Raw genomic sequence first — 19,062 nt, forward strand, 5'->3', positions numbered from 1 at the left:
CAGTTTGTTTGTTCTCTATTTCATTTTAAAATGTCCTAAAATATTGTCCTAATTCTAAAAATAAAAGTTATTAGTTTACTAATGTTCCTATTATACCCCTACTTTATTTTCAAAACTATTTGAAAATAAAACTAACAAATATTTAAAAAATTAATCTAATTAGGACACCTTTTTAATTGTCTCATTAAGAATAATTCTTTTATTAAAAAAAGTTAATAAATTTATTTAAGGGTAGTTTTGTAAATTTATACATTTTTATAAAGCAGACAAGATAATAAATGATGTTCTCTTAAAAAGTTTGACTTTTCAAACAGGACAAACAAATTGGGGCGGATGGAGTATTTTTTTTTTCCCTCCACACATTCTACACATTAATATCCCAACTACCACACATTTTGAAATCCATACATCCACACGATTGGTTCAACAATACTTCTATATAGGGGGCGTTTGGCATTATTATTTTAGTAACGTTGTTTGAATTTTTTGAAAATATGTATGGATGAAAAAGTATGTAGAAATATATGTAATATTGTTTAAACACTGAAAACCATTGTTTAAAATACCTTACCAAACGCCCCTTTACATCTCACTTTTTGCTTTTCATATATATATATATATATATATATATCTCTCTCTCTCTCATGAATATGTGCATGTGCAAGAGGTAAGAGCAGTAAAAAAAGCCTCAACTGAAGCAAACAGATCATTACAAATCTACTTATCTTTGGGCTTCTTTGGTTCTTCCTTAACACAAATATAGTAAATCTGATTTTTTTTTTCTTTTTCTTTTTTTTCTTTTTTTGAGCAAAAGGTAAGTAAAGTAAATCTAATGTTTTTGGGTCATTGTGGGTGTCTCAGGCTTTACCACTTCATACTTGAGAGAGCATTTTCAAAATCAAAATCTCTCTTCTTAAATCTGAAATAAGATCTCTCTTTTTATTTATTTATTTATTTTTTGGGTTAAAAAACACAATAGCTAAAGTATTTATGAAGAAATGCTAAAATCGATTTAACCACACCGGTTTTCGATTATGCCGGTTGAACTGGCAGTTTGTACTGTTTGTTTGATTTTTCTTTCATTTTCGGTTTTAACTAATAACCGAACCGGATTAAGGTCCAGTTCCCAATTAAACCAGTTGAACCAACTGGTTCGGTCTAATTTTTAAAACCATGCAAAAACCACTCACTATATTAGCAATTTATAAAAAATTTGTATCTCTAGTATTACTTATTTAACTAACATTTTGATCCCCTAACTTTTATTCTATAATTTAAAATGATTCCTAACATTTCATAATGTTTTTTTTTTTTGTTATGTGTCAAAGACTCAAAATAAAGTGATGTTACTAAAGGTGACATTAAAATATAGAATAAAAGTTAGGACCAAAATGTAAAATGTAAAATATAATTTTTATGCCAATTGGATGACACATGTCAAGTGAGTTGCCATGTGGTCTTAATCTAAAAACAAAAAAACAAAACAAAACTCTGAAACACTCAGATCGTCGATCGAAACCTGGGATGGTTCCTAAAGAAGAAGCACTACTCTTCTGATCTGAATCTGAAACCCTCTCATTCAGCTATCGACAAAAAACGAAAAAGAATCTTAAATCTGTGTCGATCTCAGGTTCAGGTACATCCACATTACTCTCATTTTGGTATTTAATCAAACCCCATATTATTAGTATTATTGCTGGTGCTGAAGTTAGTTTTAAATTGCTTATTTTGAACTTTTAAATTTGCTCATTGCAATCTCAGAAATCTCTGTGTGCAATTTCTAAACCTTAGATCGGAATAGTGGATGAACAACCCCACATTCACAGTGTTCAAAACTTTGAAAGTTGAAACTGAAAATCCTGTCAATCACTACCACTGTACCACATTCACATGCCTAGCTTTTCCAAGTACTGATTAGTTTTACAAATTTTGTTCCAACATTGCGGTTGATTTAAGGTTGTACGAATCTTTGGTAGCTGAGAAAATTTTATTAGTGGTTGAGAAATTGCTTTGTTTTATTGTCTGTTTTACTTTAGCTGAGAAAATTTGTTCCCACCAACTGCTCGATGATTTGCTTCTTTGAACTCACATGAATTTCTGTAAACTTGGTACACATTGTTAGTTCCCTATATCAAAGCTGTAATCATGACATTTAGCTTTTAGAGGAGAGGTGTTGCCTTCTCATTTACCTTTGTGGTTCTTCTTTGTTGGGAACAAATTCTTTTATGCTTGATGAACCAGTTGATTCTTGTTCTCAAGTCTTAACCTAGTTTTTGTTTTTCTAACTAAGGCCATGTGGCATCCTAGGTAGCATCAAAATTAATATTTTAAGGAAAATGCTAAAGGCACAAATTATTTTACACACGGCTGATGTGATGAGTGGTTATTAGTAAGTAAAAAAGTGATGTTAATGGCTGGTTCAGATGAGAACCAATAAGAATTTGTCACATCAATAATTTGCAAAAATGCTGTAAAATAGTTTGTGACTGTAACATTACTCATATTTTAATATCACCGTTAGCCATGTTAGATTTTTTCGTGCACCATTTAACGACAGAGACTATTTTGACACAATACCAAAAGGTTAGAGACCAAAATGGTAATTAAACCTTTCTTTTTTTGGTTAAGCAGTATTTTGATACATTTGAAATCATTAAGGACCCTTTTGAAACATGGGATAAAGGTTAGGGACCAAAATGGTAATTAAACCTTTCTTTTTTTTGGTTAAGCAGTATCTGCCAAAAGCTTGAAGGCAGTATAAGGAGGTTTGAATCTAATTTTAGTATTTGGCTTGATTAGAGTCTGGGAGTGAGCTAAGACAACAATGGGGCTACTCAGTATAATCCGAAAAATCAAGAAGAAAGAGAAAGAAATGCGCATACTCATGGTGTATGTATTGTATACCTCCAAACTCTTGCTCCCCATTCATATGTATTTAATATATACTAAAATGTTGAATTCTTGGCAGTGGGCTTGATAATTCAGGGAAGACTACAATTGTCTTGAAGATCAATGGAGAGGACACCAGTGTTATCAGTCCTACACTAGGCTTCAACATCAAGACCATCACCTACCAAAAGTAAATCTTTCTCAACAGCTTTATTTAATAATATATATTTCGTGTCTGTGTGTGTCTTGTGCTTGATATTGTTGTGAAGATACGATAATTATAAATTGGGCAAGGGGCAATTCATCATACAGGTAATGGGGATCTCATTATATTGTTTTCTCTGCTCCCTTTTGTTGCTTAAAAATCTCAGCCAAATGCATGGAAATGATATTTGATTTTTAAGACAGATTTTATACCTTGTTATCTTGTTTATATTTTAATTGGGTATTTTTTCAATCTCTCAGAAAAGCTATATTCATCTTAAATTTAATGTGGTGACTGGTCGTTAACTTTTTCATATGAAATCTGAAGAAATTTCATTTTAAAAAAAAAAAAAAAAAACTCTAATTCACCAAGTTCTAGGACTTTATTGGGTATTGTGCTATTCTTTTGAGTGGATAAAAGTTTGCATCAATATTTAGAATATTGAAATTCCAGGTAATGTGACTTTTGGCAGGTATACTTTAAATATATGGGATGTTGGGGGCCAAAAAACTATAAGATCTTACTGGAGGAACTACTTTGAGCAAACTGATGGTTTGGTATGGGTGGTTGACAGTTCAGATCTTAGACGGTTAGATGACTGCAAAATGGAACTGGATAATCTTTTGAAGGAAGAGGTATGTATCCCATATCAAATTGTCTATTCACAAGCACAAAAGGCGAGTCATTTGGAACATATTTTATCCTGTGTGGTTACTTATGTTCTTTTGGTTTGCTTCTCAGTTGAATGTTTGTTCATTCATTCATTTACACTAGATTGAATAGAAGCTCTCTCTCTCTCTCTCTCTCTCTTGAGATGCATCTTAATTTGAGAGACTGAACTGCTAATAGTGAGCCACTAAATTTGTCTTAAGATCTTTTTTTGTTGGTTTATTAACCATGAACCAACCATTAACATTAGGTTGCATACCTTAAAGTGTCTATACTCTAATACTTGAAGGGAGTGGTTAAGTTATTTTATGTAATTTGTCTTTCTGCTGCATAAACCGATGAGTTTGGAGGAAAGTTCCTCCAACCTACAATTGGCAACTGAAATGACTATCCACATGTATTTTAGTTACATGACTGATTTAATAGTCATGTGACCTTTTTTAATGAATAATGTGATTTAGTACATGTGGATGATCTTATGACTTGCCATGTAATGGATTTTAGGAGGTTCCTTCAACTTGGTTTGGTGGAAGAATTTGTCCTAAAAACAATTCTTTCTAATTGTTTTGCTTTTTTGGAATGCTGAAATTAAAATTTGAATGGTAAAACCTTTTCGGCAAAAATTAGAAAAAGACAGTTCTCTTAGATTTCTGGCCTTTAATTCTTGTTCATTTTTTGAACTTGTTAAAAAAAGCTAACATGTTTATTCATTTGACAGAGACTTTCAGGAGCATCTTTACTAATACTGGCAAATAAGCAGGACATAAAAGGTGCCCTTACCCCAGAGGAGATTGCAAAAGTAAGGCTGCTAGCTGAAAACAACTTCTTGCATATATTGTCAAATATGGCCCTTGTTAGAACTTAGAATGCAAATTAAATATTGTAAACTTGACATTTGATTTCTCAATGACTCAAAGTACATTTGTTTGTCATCTTAAATCCTCAAATTTGTTTTCTGTTTGTTTTTTATAGCCATAGATTGTCTTCTAGCTATTCACAAATTTTCTGTACAGATGCTATGTCCCTGGTGAAACTGGTTATGTCGTATGAGTTCTTTTTCTTTCTGTCAAAAAATCCATGTGGAAAACTTTGCATACACTTAGATGTAACTCATTTAAGTGTGAATCCAAGTTTGGAATCTGAGCATGAACTTCACGAATAAACACATTTATGCTGGATGTATTTTCATAGATGTCTGCATTTGGTGTATTATTCCATGTAATACATGTATCGATGCTTTTATATTTGTTTTTTTTCAAAAGAAGAATGTTATTCATAATGGTTTCCTTTTTTGGTAGAATCTAAAATGGTTATTATCATACTACAGGTATTGAACTTGGAAGCCATGGACAAAACCCGGCACTGGCAAATTGTGGGCTGTAGTGCATATACTGGTGAGGGGCTGCTTGAAGGATTTGATTGGTTGGTCCAGGATGTAGCCTCACGAATTTATGTGCTTGACTAATGCGTACTTGGGAGTCATTTTTCATTGTATGACAATATCAAAGCATTCATGGAAGCTAAAATGGATTTATTCTTAGCATATTTTCTGTCTAATGAGAGCATGTATATCTTTGTTTACCCAAATCATCATTCAATGCATGAGAAATTTCCAAATGTGGCTATGGAAGCAAAGTAGAATTTTGGGGCCTTCTCTAGATAGACATCACACTGACAATCTATGAACACATATGGCATTTCGGTGAAATTTTTCAGATTTCAACTCATAAAAACAAGCATGCACTTTCCACTGCTTTGCCCTAATAACATCTGGATGTTGTTTAAGAGTGTCATGGCACAGCACCAGAATTTTAACACAGAGCTCAGCTTATCAAATTAAAATATGAGAAATGAGAAACATCTATAGGTTAGTCATTCCTCTAGAAGGTTGGCAGTAGGTAGGGCAACCTTTTAATCCAGAGCAAACCAGATATCCAAAAATGTATATTTTTTTTTAAACTAATGTTTTCCCTGTGAATCTTGAATGATGTTTACGCTTGAATACTCAATCTTGATATTTTTCAATTCAATTTATGATTAGCTGATGCTCTGGTTTTAACTTCCCTCAGCTTTGATAAACTCCCAAAAGTGTTCCCCATTTCCACATGGAGTAACCGGAGAGAGAATTCACGGATTGGTCATTCTTGCTTGTCACTGATGGGTCTTTCTACTCTCCTAAATGACAATAGGATCAAGAATTACTTCGAAAACTCTTCCCACGAAATTACATGGAGATGTTTTATTATTATCTAATAACAACAAAAACAGTAAGAATAATATCTTGAATTGAAGCAAAGTCTCCAAACTGATTCGGAGAAAGTTGGATCCAATATTGCAATGCTCTTAAACTAGTACAAGAAGCACCAGGCAAGAAGAATTCTCCATTCTTGATTTGAACTCGGGCCAAACCCAGCTTTGCAAAATGAGGCCATGGTATGTCCTACCATGGGTTACTATAAAACATTCTCCAACACTACTCATTCTCTTTGCGATCATTTTGATTTCTTTCCTTGCTTCTTCTTGATAGCTTCATCAACGTACATTATACCCTTGCCTTTGTACACTTCAGGCGGCTTACAGCTACGAACAGCAGCAGCAAACTGGTGCACTCTATGCTTGTCAATTCCAGTGCAACAAATTACATTGTTTTTGAAGCAGAACACACGTACTGCTGGAGGAACAGTCAGTTCAACCTCATGGCTATATCCCAATTTGAGAAATAAGAGGCGTCCTTCAGCTTCAGCTCTGGCTTTGTACCCAACACCCACAATCTTAAGAAAGCGAAAAAATTTGGCTTCCATTAAGATTAAAGTGAAACAATCACCTGAATTCTGAGAGATAAACAAGAGGCAGTTGTGAAGAAAATTTAAACAAAAAGCATTAGCCAAAGGAACCACAAACTATAGCCTAAGAAGCAATATTTATGTTTTAGCATTTAAAAAATCTTTATTAAGAAAAAATAAGTTGGAATCTTGAAGGAACATATCTTTTCTTTCTACAAAAGGAAGTAATCATTAAGCTTTCAAAGCCTTCTTTTTTTATCTTCTATCACTACTAAAGCCAGTGAGCATAATTTCATTTCAAAATGTAGAAACTGATTTAGATTTCTATTATTATGAAAACACTATGTATAAAACCCAATATCTTTTCCCAACTCTTCCTCAGAAAACAAACAGAGCATATGGTTTTGAACCTTTCTTCAAGACCTTTCTTGAAGGTCTTTGACTTCCATTTATACATGTTTAAAGCTGTATTGCTCTGTTTGATAGCTAAAATGATAAAAATTCATTTACTTTCCAAGAAAATTTCAGTCTCACATCACAAAAATGTTGGAAGTCAATCAAAATTGATTTCATCTCTTTTATTTTTTATTTTTTGATAAGTATCTCTTTTACTACTGTATCTTAGCATCCAATGTAGCATCACTCCAACACCAAATATTTAATACCCTGTTTAAGGACCCAAAATTTGTAGAAAGAAAGAAACCCCTCCCCCCCCCCCCCCCCCCCCCCCCCCAAAAAAAAAAAAAATTATGAAAAAAAGAAGGAAATCCTAAATTTCCATTTCCTTTCCCATGTATTCTCAACAACAAAAAATTACACACAGATTTAATAACCATGATGTACTCAACTCAGCCACAGCAAAAAAATTTACTTAGGGTGAGTATGAGCATTGATTCATTCGGCCTTCACGGCCATGCGCTTATACATGCCTTAGTTCCTAATCCATACTCAAAACCCCATCATAATTCACACTAAAACAACCACCTTTGAAGTTAACAATTCAACTCCAAAATTCTTAAAAAGTAATAATCAAATACATCCCCAACATAAACAGCAACAAAATCCCAAACTTCAGGCCATTCCCATCTGTTTCAGCTTCATCCACACCCAATTCTTTAGCCCAAAAAAAATGCAAAAACGACTTCCCAACAATCCACACACCTTTATTAGAACTGAATCCCTCATAATCCAAAAAATGCATTATCAACTTTCATTCTATTAGATTATTCCTTACCCATCAATCTATAATAAACACAAGCATTTCCATTGAGAAACTTTAGACATTATTTTGATTTTTATATCACTCTAAAGTTCCTGGAGATTTATGTAATGTGAACAATACTCTTTACACAAAAAGAAATTTGTATTAGGCTTGTTTTAAAAATTATGTTCCTAAAACTGTAGTTGGTAATCAAATCAGCCTAGTCATGAACTAAAAATCAGAAGACAATTATGTAGCTCCTCGTTCGGATCAAAACGGCCATGATTTCATAGGATAAGCAATTGGAAAGTAGACAGAGAGAGAAAGAGCACAAAAAGGAGAAGAGAGAGAAGAGTTGAGGCACACCTGAGTAGTCTTCAACGCACCAGATCAGAGCCGAGTACGTCGTCGTTCACCGGAAATGAAAATTACGACCCACTACTGTTGTTTTTACTATGTTTTCATTCATTCCCCATGTCAAATATATTAGTCCACCTGTTTGGTTGTAGGGGCTCGTAATCCGACCAAGTGCTTAGGGTGTTCTAGGGTCTGAATAACTATCCTTTCTTTTCTTTTTTTGAATAACTATCTACTTCTTCTATTTATTTATTTAAATTTTATAATTTGATTTTTACAATATGGAGCATGGGAGATTTGAACCATGATTTTTGACTTTTTGTTATGAAGGATAACAAACAAAGCTACTAATAACTGAACTACAAGCCTATTAGTAAGTGGTAACAAAGTAAGTACCTATGTAATTTTAGGGCTATAGAAATTGAACAAGATTATTCTAAATACCTTGAGATATTGTACTTTAATCATAATTGTTTAAATATTATTTAACATTTTATTTTTATAATGTCTTCTTCGAAGCAAATCAATTTATGAAAATTTTAAGCGATCATGTTGTAGAGGAGTGCAAAGAGCTAAAAGGAATTTCAATAATTCTTTTCTTTTTTAGCAGAAATATAATTCTAATACTAGATATAAGGATTTTTTTTGGCAGGGTGAAGGGGGGCAACTGCCTCTCTTGTTCCCTCCTTGGCTTCTCCAATCTCCATTGTTCTTGTGGTATTATTTTATGTGCAAATCATTAATTGTGTCACATGTAACCTTTTAAGATTTTTTAGTACAATACAAATCCTCTCTTTTGTTTTGTTTTATGGGAAATTTCAATTTTAAATTCCATGTAAAACAAAACCACAAAGAACTTTATATTACACTCAAAAGCTTCAATGAATGAAATATGACACAATTAACAGTTTACATATAAATCAATCTTGCATGAGTTAAGTGTTACACTCAAAACTTTACGTAGTTCGTGTCATATGGAGAAATCAAGATTTAAATCTCATGCAATAGCTAGGTTATCGCACAAGATGTAATACCTATCTAAGACCGGGAACAAAAGTTCAAAAGTTTAACTTTTTTTTCCAGTCATCCTCCATTTATAACCAAAAGAGAAGAAAAAAAAAATCACTATTTAAAAAAAAAAGAAAAAGATATATCTTATAGGTAATTAATTTGTATCCATCATGAACTTTTTTATAGAAATTTTTAGTAGTGGACTTTTTTTTTTGGGATGGAATGGTTTAAATTTTAGATATGATTAGGACAAAGAGAAAACATACCTTGAGGATATTCCTTATAATTAAGTTGTATCCATTATCCAAAGATTTCTTTTAATTGAGAAGTGAGAACTATTTTTCTTTTTAGAAATCTTTTAGTTGTAGGACTAGAAATCTACAGTAAAGTAAAAGTCATAATACACATGACAATTAGTGATGCTATCCACTCAACAAAGTTATGACTTAAAAACCCAACTTTTATTATGAAGATACATGATATGAAGGGTTTATAATGGGTGATAGTAAAGCCAATGTGTTCCAGACTTCCAGTTGAAAATTTAAATAGAACTCTGGCTAAAAATTGATGGCCAAACGATCTGCAGTTGACTAGAAGAATGTGATTCAAGCCCACAACTTTGAAGTTTGAAATGATGGTTGAACATGTAACAGATTCAGCTCCAGCACGCAAGAAAGTTAGTATAGAACTACATTGCTACAACCACCCCAAGCTATAGGGCTTCCAGTATGACTTTTTCTGTGAGAGCTTTAGGAAGTCCCATCACGGTATCAGTTGTCCCTACCTGCCAAACATCAATCCTTAGTTAATCTCAGAAGAATTGCAGAAAGGCAAGTCTCAACTCCTAGCATTTGGCAAGGGGAAATAATTTAAGGCATCAAACCCCTTGCATAGTTGCATATTATAATCAACTCAGAAATTCAAAACTTTAAGCCTCCTGATAGAGCAAACCAAGAACGCTAGATAGAGGTGCCAATGCATGATAAACGAGAGAGCATAGCAAAACTTCCATTTGTTTGTTGACTTGAGAAGAACATGACAAATAAAAAACACATTTTTAAAAATCTTTGACAGAGCAAAAGGAATAAGGTTTTTAACTGGGGATAGGAACCACTGGTCTGGTATGTTCTTAGGAGTGGCTTAGGTGCCAAAAAGAATAGAATAGCCTGATTCATGAGTCACTTGGCATCCATAGTTGTATGATGCCCAAAAACGGATATTCTGAATGAAATCTGTGCATGCATGTGCAGGTGAGTGTGTGTGTAAAGGAGAGATAGAGACAGAGAAAGAGCTCAGCTGACCACTGCTTCCACAAAAGGCGATATCAGTGGATGTTCCAGCATCAAACCCCCAGCAACATTGAGTGTAATTGCCTCCTCAATCTGAGCACACCTCATCCATTAAGAAAGAAGTCCATAACAATATCAGCAAAAAAAGCTGTCTGGCAAAAAAATCTGATAGCAAAGACAATGTGGATATTAAGAATTATACCAGGATATCAATTATGTCATCTGGTATGTTATAAAAATAAACCTGTACCACCACAAACACAAATATCAGTCTTCCAGGGCTAATTATAGAGTTATCTTCTCAAGGTAACAAAAATACTCAATTCAGATCCAGGAAGCATTATGATGTCAGAACTTCAAAAAAAGAAAAAGAAAAAAATTAACGATTATTTTTCTTCTTGAGCCCCCCTCTCTCACTCTCTCTCCTCCAAGGGTGAGTGACACTTCCTATTCCCCTAGATAAAGGAGACTGATCACATATGCTTAACCTCTTTAGTTTGAACATGTATCTAGGTAGATAGGATGAAAATAATGGGAACAAAATATTGTAAGGAGTACCAATGGCAATGGAAATTCATAAAATTTTATTGTAAGGAGTACCAATGGCAATGAAGTAATCTTCTCTTTCAATAAAATTTTATTATTTATCAACCAATGGCAATGGTATTTTCATATTTAAAATAAATGCACTTTTAACATGTCCCAAGATCAGGTGGGCTTGAAATCATCTAATTGTCACTGATCAGGTAGAGCAAGCAAAAATATGAGTGCTAGCAAGCAATACCTCTGCTCTTTCCCATCCACTTTTTCTTTTTCCAGTCTTAAGATTGGTTACAAGAACAGATCCTACCACTGCTGCTTGACCACCAGAATATCCTGCAACCCAGAAGGAAGTGACTGTCAAATCCAGCTTAAGTTTAGAGAAAAGGTGAGAGTGAAGCCCATTAAGCAAACCTTTGATAAACTCCCGTGCTTCTTCCTTGCTGGATGGTTTTTCCCGGATTATCCCTTCATACACCACCACCTCAAAATCAATTAGATGGAGCAGTAAGAAACAACCTTCAATAAGCTCTACATACCAACCAATAGAAAAGGAAAAAATGTTCTATTAATAGTAGGCTACACTTCATAATCATAAATGCAAAGGATGTATAAGGTGTGACAAATGAGAACATGCAAGCCCAAAACCCAGCAAGCTAATGCCTATATCAAGTATGGAAAAATCTATACAAAAGTGAGGGGCACTTGTGCATGGTGTCTAGGAACAATTAACTGCCTGAATTGTTGTACATCCTCTGATCCTCATAACATGGAAGTCATCACATATTGAACTTTGAGCAGATGGCCTACTGGATCATGTTTATAAGAAGATTATAATCACTAAAAGTGACCGCTATGTTTGACTATTAATTGATTGGGTGGTTAGCAATTAGGATCATGCAATCGTCAAATATTTACCAAGAAAATCTATGAAGAACCTGTAAATTTGCAGTTTGGAAAAACTACATGAATACCAAGGGAGAACAGGTTGGAAACATATCTTCTTCTCAGTAGGGCCAGCCCAAGGCCTAGGTCACTTAAGCCTAGACCTAAGGTCCCCACTACAAAAGCTTCTACCCCTTCATAAAAAAGGCCTCATCCCCCATTATAAAAGGCCAAAAAAAATTTTAAAATGGTTGCACACCTTCTTCTCATTAGTGATGTTAGAGATATTAGAACTTTTACTAAAGGCTTACAAACTGACTGTCACCAATAAAAAAAGAAAAAGAAATTAAACATTCATTATTTAGGTTGTTGAAGTTCATGTCATTGCCACATCAATTTGTGAAAATTTTTTAGTAAATTTGTAATAGCTTTTGCATTTTCATTTTCTAATATCTAACAAGGCCTTCAAAATACGAGACCAATAGAAACATAACCCAATTGAAACCCTAAACTGTTTGGAAAATAAAATGTTGTACATGTGTTAAATCATCAATGATAATTAATCTTCTCTGATAGTTTCAGACTGTAATTTTTATAATCTAATATCCAGTATCTGCAGTAAATAAATAGGAATCAAAGAATACTGTATCTGCAGTAATTAACAGTGTTGCATGAGCATCCTCTTCAAATTGACTAGTATGTTGGAGCCTTGATAAAATGGCATCTGCCTAAGAAGAGATTCAAGATAAGAAGGTTCAATAAGATGTTTTATCATAGAAGTTCAAAAGACAAACCATATAATCAAAATCAAAGAATCATAAGGAACACATAATGTTTCCAAGATGAAACTATGGGATAGAAATGTAAACAGAATTACAGGAGCAAGCGAGTAATCATGTATACAAAAGCTGACTTCAAACACTTAGGGTCAAAATGACTAGCTGCTCTCTCTCTCTCAGAGTTGATGTTTTAGTGCTGAAAGACACCAAAGAAGTTTTTCTCTGCTCTTTTGTACAACCCACCAGAATTTATTCCAATTTCTATTTGAAGTTATTCTATTTTTTAAGTTGCTCCCAAACACAAATGCTGAACTTTAATTATAAGTTTAAGCTAGTTGAATTGCAATGCTAGTATTCTTATTCTCATATAAGTTTGAATCAAGGATCTTGTTTCTTACAGTTAATAATATCTTTCCTTAGAGCATGTCTGCAGATGATATTATTTAAAATCCTCAATCATAGTTCAAAGGCCAATTAAGACCTTGGACTGACATATAGATATCCCCATGGATACAAGTGACCTATGGCCTGTCTCACATAGGTTTATCATTAAGTATGCAAACTGATGCATCAAATTAATACCAAGTTAAATGTTTGCAATGTGTAAAGTTTACAATTCCTAGTTATGCGCTACAAGCTCACCCAAAAGAATCAAGTACATCAAAATAATCACTAGTGAAGCATGTGTTTTGCAATCTAAGTACAGACACTCTAACATCCCTAGTGTGTCAGTGTCAAACATGTGTCCATGTTGGACACGCCGGGGACACTCCTACATGTGTTTCCTCAATGTTGCTGGGAGGATTTTTTTTTTTATTTAAAAAAATTTCATTTGATTTTTAGAGATGTTTTTAAAAAAATTTATAATTGTTATTTATTTTGAAATTTTAAAATATATTTAAAGATACTAATTAATTAATTATTGTATTCCTACTATGCCATGTCCTATTTTTTCAAGAATTTCCGTATGTCTATGTCACGTGACATGTACAAGTCATGTCTGTGTCCATGTCCATGCTTCTTAGCTTACAGTGCATCCATCAAATATTCAACAGCAAAATATATCTAACAATTGATGCAAGTAATACCTTTGCTTCAGCTAGAGCCATTACCAAATCTTCTGGCTTTTCCCTCCTAAGCTCTTTCTCATCTATGTCTGCAATCTAATTCAAGCCAATATAATAATCCTTTAAAGCTCCATTCTAATCACAAATAACAAAAAGCTAGTGTTTTCACAAATATAACTCTACCATCACTGTAAACTCAAATCCCATCTCGGCCAAAATTTGTCTGCGGGCCATGGATGATGAACCCAATATTATCTGTCCAAAAAAAAATATATCACATCCACGTTTTCATGGCACAAGTTTGCATTACTAGTAACAAACCAAGTGAAAATAAATAAATAAATAAATGCTGATTGTGATAAATACTGTTGCTCATTATAGCCATTTTAAGAATACTATGTACTATGTACTATGTATCGATCTCAAAAAAGAAAAAGAATACTATGTATCATCATTACAGAAGGTATATGACTTTTTGCAACAGAAACAGTATTCAAACTTTTTGCAATGGTTTTTTTTTTCCTATTCTAATATTTTTGTATGATAATAACTAAATAAGTAGAGAAGGGAAATAGAGCTGAGCAACAATTAGCAAAAAAGTGCATGTAAAATAATGTACCTTAAATGTGGAACTGTTTGTAGTAGCCATTCCTCTCTTTTTGCTTTCGCGCTACGCTTGTAGTTGTAGATGAGCTGTGAGTACTCTACAGTCACCCGTTACAAAAGAGTAAAGCAGTTCTTTTTTTGTTTTTTTTAATTGGTTCATATACTTGTGCTTTAAACGCAAGCGGAAAGAGCAAAGTGTCAAATACGTATTGGGCCTTGGGCTGGGCCCAATACCCAAAGAATCACGATTGAGTGGGATACCATGTCGTTTTTCTTTTTTGTTTTTTACGACGACGTGTCGTATTTCTTTACTTTTTTCCTACGGTAAAATAAAACGGTTGCAGCTTACCTTCCTCCCCAAGCGTTAACTGTTACCTTCCTCCCCACTCAAAGAAAATTTTTTCTAACCCTTCTTGTAGAGCAAGGCACTTCCTCCAGTATAAAAAGAACCTAGTGTACTAAACAGTATTGATCAGTATTTTCTTTTTCAATTTCTTTGTGCTTGTGTTGCTTCGTGTCTGTCAAGGTAAGCTACATGTGCTTACCTTCATTGGATCTTGAATTTTTTCCCCTTATTTATTGCTAATTTTTAGTATTACTATACAAATTTTGAAAAGTATTCCTTGTGTTTCATCTACACGGATTCAGATTACTTTGGGACATATGTTCTACTATGTACTATGTGTTTGTGTCAAAAATTATTAGCCTTGTGACCTCTTAGGTGATTTGTTTGTGACCAATTTTTCAGTAGCTTTGCTTGCTAGGCTTATGCCTTAAATCTGATTCTGCGGATAGTATAAAACAGTGTCTTACAAATTTAACAACCATTAGGTGATAAGCTTAAAAAAGAAAAATAGATGATAAGTTGTACCTGTCAACTGTCATACTGTGGAGTACAATTAGGTTTTTATTTTTTTATGACATTGTGGTATGATTTGTGATTCTTAATAAGAATCATTATCTTCATGAAAATAATATTTCCATTGAATATTTTTGTTGCTAGCAAATAACTGTTTATATCTTCCTATAAGGTGTTAGCAAGGATGGGATCAAACAACAGCCATGCTCAACAGATACCATCTCCACCACCCATCTCGGTTGAGTTACCAGCTCCAACTGGGACTTATTGTCAAGGAGAGAATTGTGAGAGTGGCAGCTATCTGGCTAGTATGAAGGATCGATTTCACAAATTTATCCATGCTTCCAAGGATGAACACAAGGCTTGCTTCAATAAGTACATTGAGAAGGTAAGTTCGTATGTATAAGAAAAGGAGACACACAGAGAGAGAGAGCGCTAACTTTGACATATATATAACTGTTATCCAAAATTTATTTGTCAATGATTTGCATATTGTTGTGACTTTTAAGCTAATTTCTATTTGTTTTGTCCCAAAACAGATAACTGGAATGACAACAATTCTCGGATCAAAGACTCCTGACTCAAGTGCAGTTTGAAGTTCCTTCCAATCCCCTTCAAGAAACTGAGACGACATGGACATTTTGCATTCACATCTGGATTACTAGTATTTAATTACAGACAAATAATCCTTTGTTTTTTTTGTCCTGAACCAGATGTATATTTAGCTTTCAACTTAGCATCTAGAGAGATTATGTTTTCAGCATGATTTTAGAATATAAGACTGGAATGAGTTTACTATTTGATTAGTAGCGTGTGGGTGCATTTGATTTTTAATATTAGGTGAAATTGTTTAATTTATTTATATGGTCTGACAAAGTTAATTTCCTGGTGAATTCTTAGTCATTACAATTTTTATCTGAAGGACTAATTCAGAAAAAAGAAAGAAAGATTGATCTGTTATAGTGATATAAATCATGCATACTTTAGTTTGATGACTAATTGAGTAAGAAAAGAGAGTAAATATGCAAGCACAAATGTGATGGATCATCCTTGTACATGTAGTAGAGAACAAAACCTATTACACTCAAGAAAAAATACTAGGAAGAGTGAGAATTGTCAATGAATAGTACGTGGTAAATGCTAGATCTACTTTTAGAGGAAAATAGTACTGGTCTGAGGTCTCTACTGATGCCTATAGTTCCTCATTCGAGCTTTAAGTTCTTCAGCCTGCAGGGGGATAAAAAAAAATTCAAGGGGAGCAAATAGATAGTCCTTTAGTGAGTCCTAACTCAAAATTGTTTATAAGACACTAAAAAGTGAACACTTTGCTGGTTGGAGTGTATTGAATTGTACATATTGAGGAAAAGTCATGAACAAAAAATATATTTCTGGTTGGAATGTATTGAATTGTTTATAAGACTAGTATTTTAGTTTTTAGAGGAGAAAAATTGTGTTACCTTTCTTCTTGATTGCTAACGTTATTTAATCCACTGCTTCCTCCAATTTTCCTGTAATTAGGAAGAGGCACCTTCCCTGACTCAATGCACTTGATGTCCTCTAATAAAATCTCATACTGCCTCTTCACTTCCTCTTCAGTTGTACCTCCAATAACCTTGGCTATGTTGTGCCAACGGTCTGGGGTTTCCTTGTAATATATTGCCAAAGCATTTTCAAACAGTTTGTTTTGCTTGGCTGTCCAACTTGAATTGAAGTTGGGGAAAGAAAGAGGGCAAGATTCCATCTTTTTCTTTTCTTGACTGGATTTCAGAGCTAACGTAAATGTGTCGCAAATGAAAAGACTAGTTGAGGATGATGGATTTTTGTGTGACAAAAATGATAGAAGCAAGCGATTGAAAGGAAAAGTAGGCAGAGAAGATTAATGGGAAAGCGTGACAAAAAATGAAAGAAGCAATTGCAAGGAAAAACCAAAGGCAGCGAAGATTAATGGGTGGGAAAGCGTGATACATGAGTGACGACTCAAGACTCTTTTAAGTCAAGGGAAGAAGAGGAAAGAATCTTCCATATCCATGAAAACACTGTAGAAAACTAGAAACGCGAGTGGGGCAAGTAGGCATAAAAAATAAAAATAAATAAAAATTGCTTGCAACCTTGCGTAATTGCATAGTGCACATTATAAAATGGTTATAGTTCCAGGGGAGAGCCAGAGAGAGAGAGAGAGAGAGAGGGGGAGTCAATGTTTTCCAAGGATACTAGGATAGTCAATCGCTTTCTTTTCAAGCGTTGTTAATATAATCTTTTGAGTACCATCAAGCATCAACTATGTTCCTATTCCTAGGTATAATTTATGAACATGTGGGGTTTAACAAGTAGGAAATTCATTCAACATTCTTGAAAATGATGAACCCACCAACCTGTAATCAGATTTAATATAATTTGTGCCTTTGATTTGTTCTTACTTTCCTGTACATAGTTTTCATTGCAAATCAACCCTGTTTAAGAATCCGTACGAATAGATGCGCTTAGCCAAACCAGTCATTTGCTGCTATTTCTTGATAACCCAAAAAGGAAAAGCAAAAAATCATGCTTGTCAAAAGACTCAAAACATGAATTGAATCCTAAATTGGTTTTTCATTTTGTTGAATCGTAAATACTCATCACTTATGCAATACTACTATTTAACAAAACTAACTAATAAATTAAATTAAAATATATCTATAACATCCGCGTTTAAATTTGTCAAACTCAAAAGTGATAATGTGTGATATATAAGCTAAAACAATACTTTCTTTCGCATCATATTGCTTAGTGAACATTAACTCTCCCTCAACCTTTTCTCTCGTGCATCCTTCAAGCTTATATTATTATGGTGCCAATGATAATTCCAAGGAACCCATCTTATTTCGATCAATCTCTACTCACCCAAGCTGCCAAAAAAAAAAAACTCTACTCACCCATAATATCATCCTATCCTTCACAGTATAACAACAAATAACGAAGATTGAAGGTGATTCATCAAGAAAGCAAAAATACTCTGGATTCAAATTCTTCTCAAACCCTAATAGTATCCAAACTTAACTTCTGCGTAAGGGTCACAAGTATTGGTGGCGTCTTTTCCAAGTACGTCCTAGGCCTTGATAACACTAAGGGTCTACTTGGATACAGCTGAAAACATTGTAGTAAAATAATTTTTAAATGTGTAAATAGTACCGTAAGACCCATTTTTAATAAAAAAGTTGCTGAAAAGTGAAATTTGTGGGTCCGTGAACAGTGCACGGTAACTTTTCGGCTGGAAAATTTTTTTTTTTTGAAATCACCAAAAATGCAAAACATGCATTTGGGAAGCGCAAAATAGTATCCAAACTTAACTTCTGCGTAAGGGTCACAAGTATTGGTGGCGTCTTTTCCAAGCACGTCCTAGGCCTTGATAACACTAAGGGTCTATTTGGATACAGCTGAAAACTGAAAACTAAAAAACATCGTAGCAAAATAATTTTTAAATGTGTGAATAGTACCGTGAGACCCATTTTTAATAAAAAGGTTGTTGAAAAGTGAAATTTGTGGGTTCGTAAACAGTGCACACCGTGCACTGTTCACAGGAAAAGTCAAACTTTTTGGCTGGAAAAAAAAAAAATTTTTGAAATCACCAAAAATGCAAAACGTGCATTTGGGAAGCGCACAAAACACACTAAGGGTCTATTTAGATAGAGCTTATTTTGTTAAAACTGAAAACTGAAAACATTATAGCAAAATAATTTTTAAATGTGTAAATAGTGTTGTGGGACCCATTTTTAATGAAAAAATGACTGAAAGTGGAATTTGTGGGTCCGTGAACAGTGCATTCAGAAAACACTGTAGCAAAATAATTTTTAAATGTGTAAATAGTGTTGTGGGACCCATTTTTAATGAAAATGTGACTGAAAAGTGGAATTTGTGGGTCTGTGAACAGTGCATCCGTGCACTG

General features: G+C 33.7%; 4 protein-coding genes and 1 long non-coding RNA gene across 7 annotated transcripts; 2 read left to right on the forward strand and 3 right to left on the reverse strand.

Moving 5' to 3' along the window:
* The first annotated feature begins 1,468 nt into the window (after positions 1-1,468).
* Positions 1,469-5,308, forward strand: LOC126732526 (ADP-ribosylation factor-like protein 2). 2 transcript variants are annotated; one of them, XM_050435435.1, is made up of 6 exons: positions 1,469-1,636; positions 2,800-2,889; positions 2,969-3,079; positions 3,567-3,729; positions 4,482-4,562; positions 5,091-5,308. In XM_050435435.1, the coding sequence occupies exons 2-6, from the start codon at positions 2,825-2,827 to the stop codon at positions 5,226-5,228; spliced, it is 558 nt and encodes a 185-aa protein (XP_050291392.1). In that variant the 5' UTR covers positions 1,469-1,636; positions 2,800-2,824; the 3' UTR covers positions 5,229-5,308. The 2 variants fall into 2 exon arrangements, with proteins under 2 accessions (XP_050291392.1, XP_050291393.1); XM_050435436.1 differs by having other exon boundaries at positions 1,470-1,636; positions 2,733-2,889.
* A 653-nt stretch (positions 5,309-5,961) lies between these two features.
* LOC126732527 (60S ribosomal protein L6, mitochondrial-like) lies at positions 5,962-8,315 on the reverse strand. 2 transcript variants are annotated; one of them, XM_050435437.1, is made up of 2 exons: positions 8,114-8,315; positions 5,962-6,594 (listed from the first exon to the last, which is right to left on the reverse strand). In XM_050435437.1, exon 2 carries the CDS (start codon positions 6,562-6,564, stop codon positions 6,256-6,258), a length of 309 nt encoding a protein of 102 aa, XP_050291394.1. In that variant the 5' UTR covers positions 6,565-6,594; positions 8,114-8,315; the 3' UTR covers positions 5,962-6,255. The 2 variants fall into 2 exon arrangements, with proteins under 2 accessions (XP_050291394.1, XP_050291395.1); XM_050435438.1 differs by having other exon boundaries at positions 5,962-6,587; positions 8,114-8,286.
* A 1,239-nt stretch (positions 8,316-9,554) lies between these two features.
* Positions 9,555-14,440, reverse strand: LOC126732529 (uncharacterized). The gene is made up of 9 exons (XM_050435439.1): positions 14,295-14,440; positions 13,859-13,930; positions 13,697-13,771; positions 12,474-12,557; positions 11,359-11,428; positions 11,189-11,280; positions 10,607-10,648; positions 10,417-10,497; positions 9,555-9,899 (listed from the first exon to the last, which is right to left on the reverse strand). The coding sequence occupies exons 1-9, from the start codon at positions 14,322-14,324 to the stop codon at positions 9,828-9,830; spliced, it is 618 nt and encodes a 205-aa protein (XP_050291396.1). The 5' UTR covers positions 14,325-14,440; the 3' UTR covers positions 9,555-9,827.
* A 273-nt stretch (positions 14,441-14,713) lies between these two features.
* LOC126732531 (uncharacterized) lies at positions 14,714-15,940 on the forward strand. Its single transcript, XR_007659497.1, has 3 exons — positions 14,714-14,807; positions 15,313-15,528; positions 15,680-15,940. It is a non-coding gene; the product is annotated as an uncharacterized LOC126732531 (long non-coding RNA).
* A 199-nt stretch (positions 15,941-16,139) lies between these two features.
* LOC126732530 (transcription factor RADIALIS-like) lies at positions 16,140-17,330 on the reverse strand. Its single transcript, XM_050435440.1, has 2 exons — positions 16,598-17,330; positions 16,140-16,367 (listed from the first exon to the last, which is right to left on the reverse strand). Exons 1-2 carry the CDS (start codon positions 16,879-16,881, stop codon positions 16,343-16,345), a joined length of 309 nt encoding a protein of 102 aa, XP_050291397.1. The 5' UTR covers positions 16,882-17,330; the 3' UTR covers positions 16,140-16,342.
* Positions 17,331-19,062: the final 1,732 nt, after the last annotated feature.

Source organism: Quercus robur, chromosome 6, assembly GCF_932294415.1.
Source record: "Quercus robur chromosome 6, dhQueRobu3.1, whole genome shotgun sequence".
Classification (NCBI taxonomy): Eukaryota; Viridiplantae; Streptophyta; class Magnoliopsida; order Fagales; family Fagaceae; genus Quercus; species Quercus robur.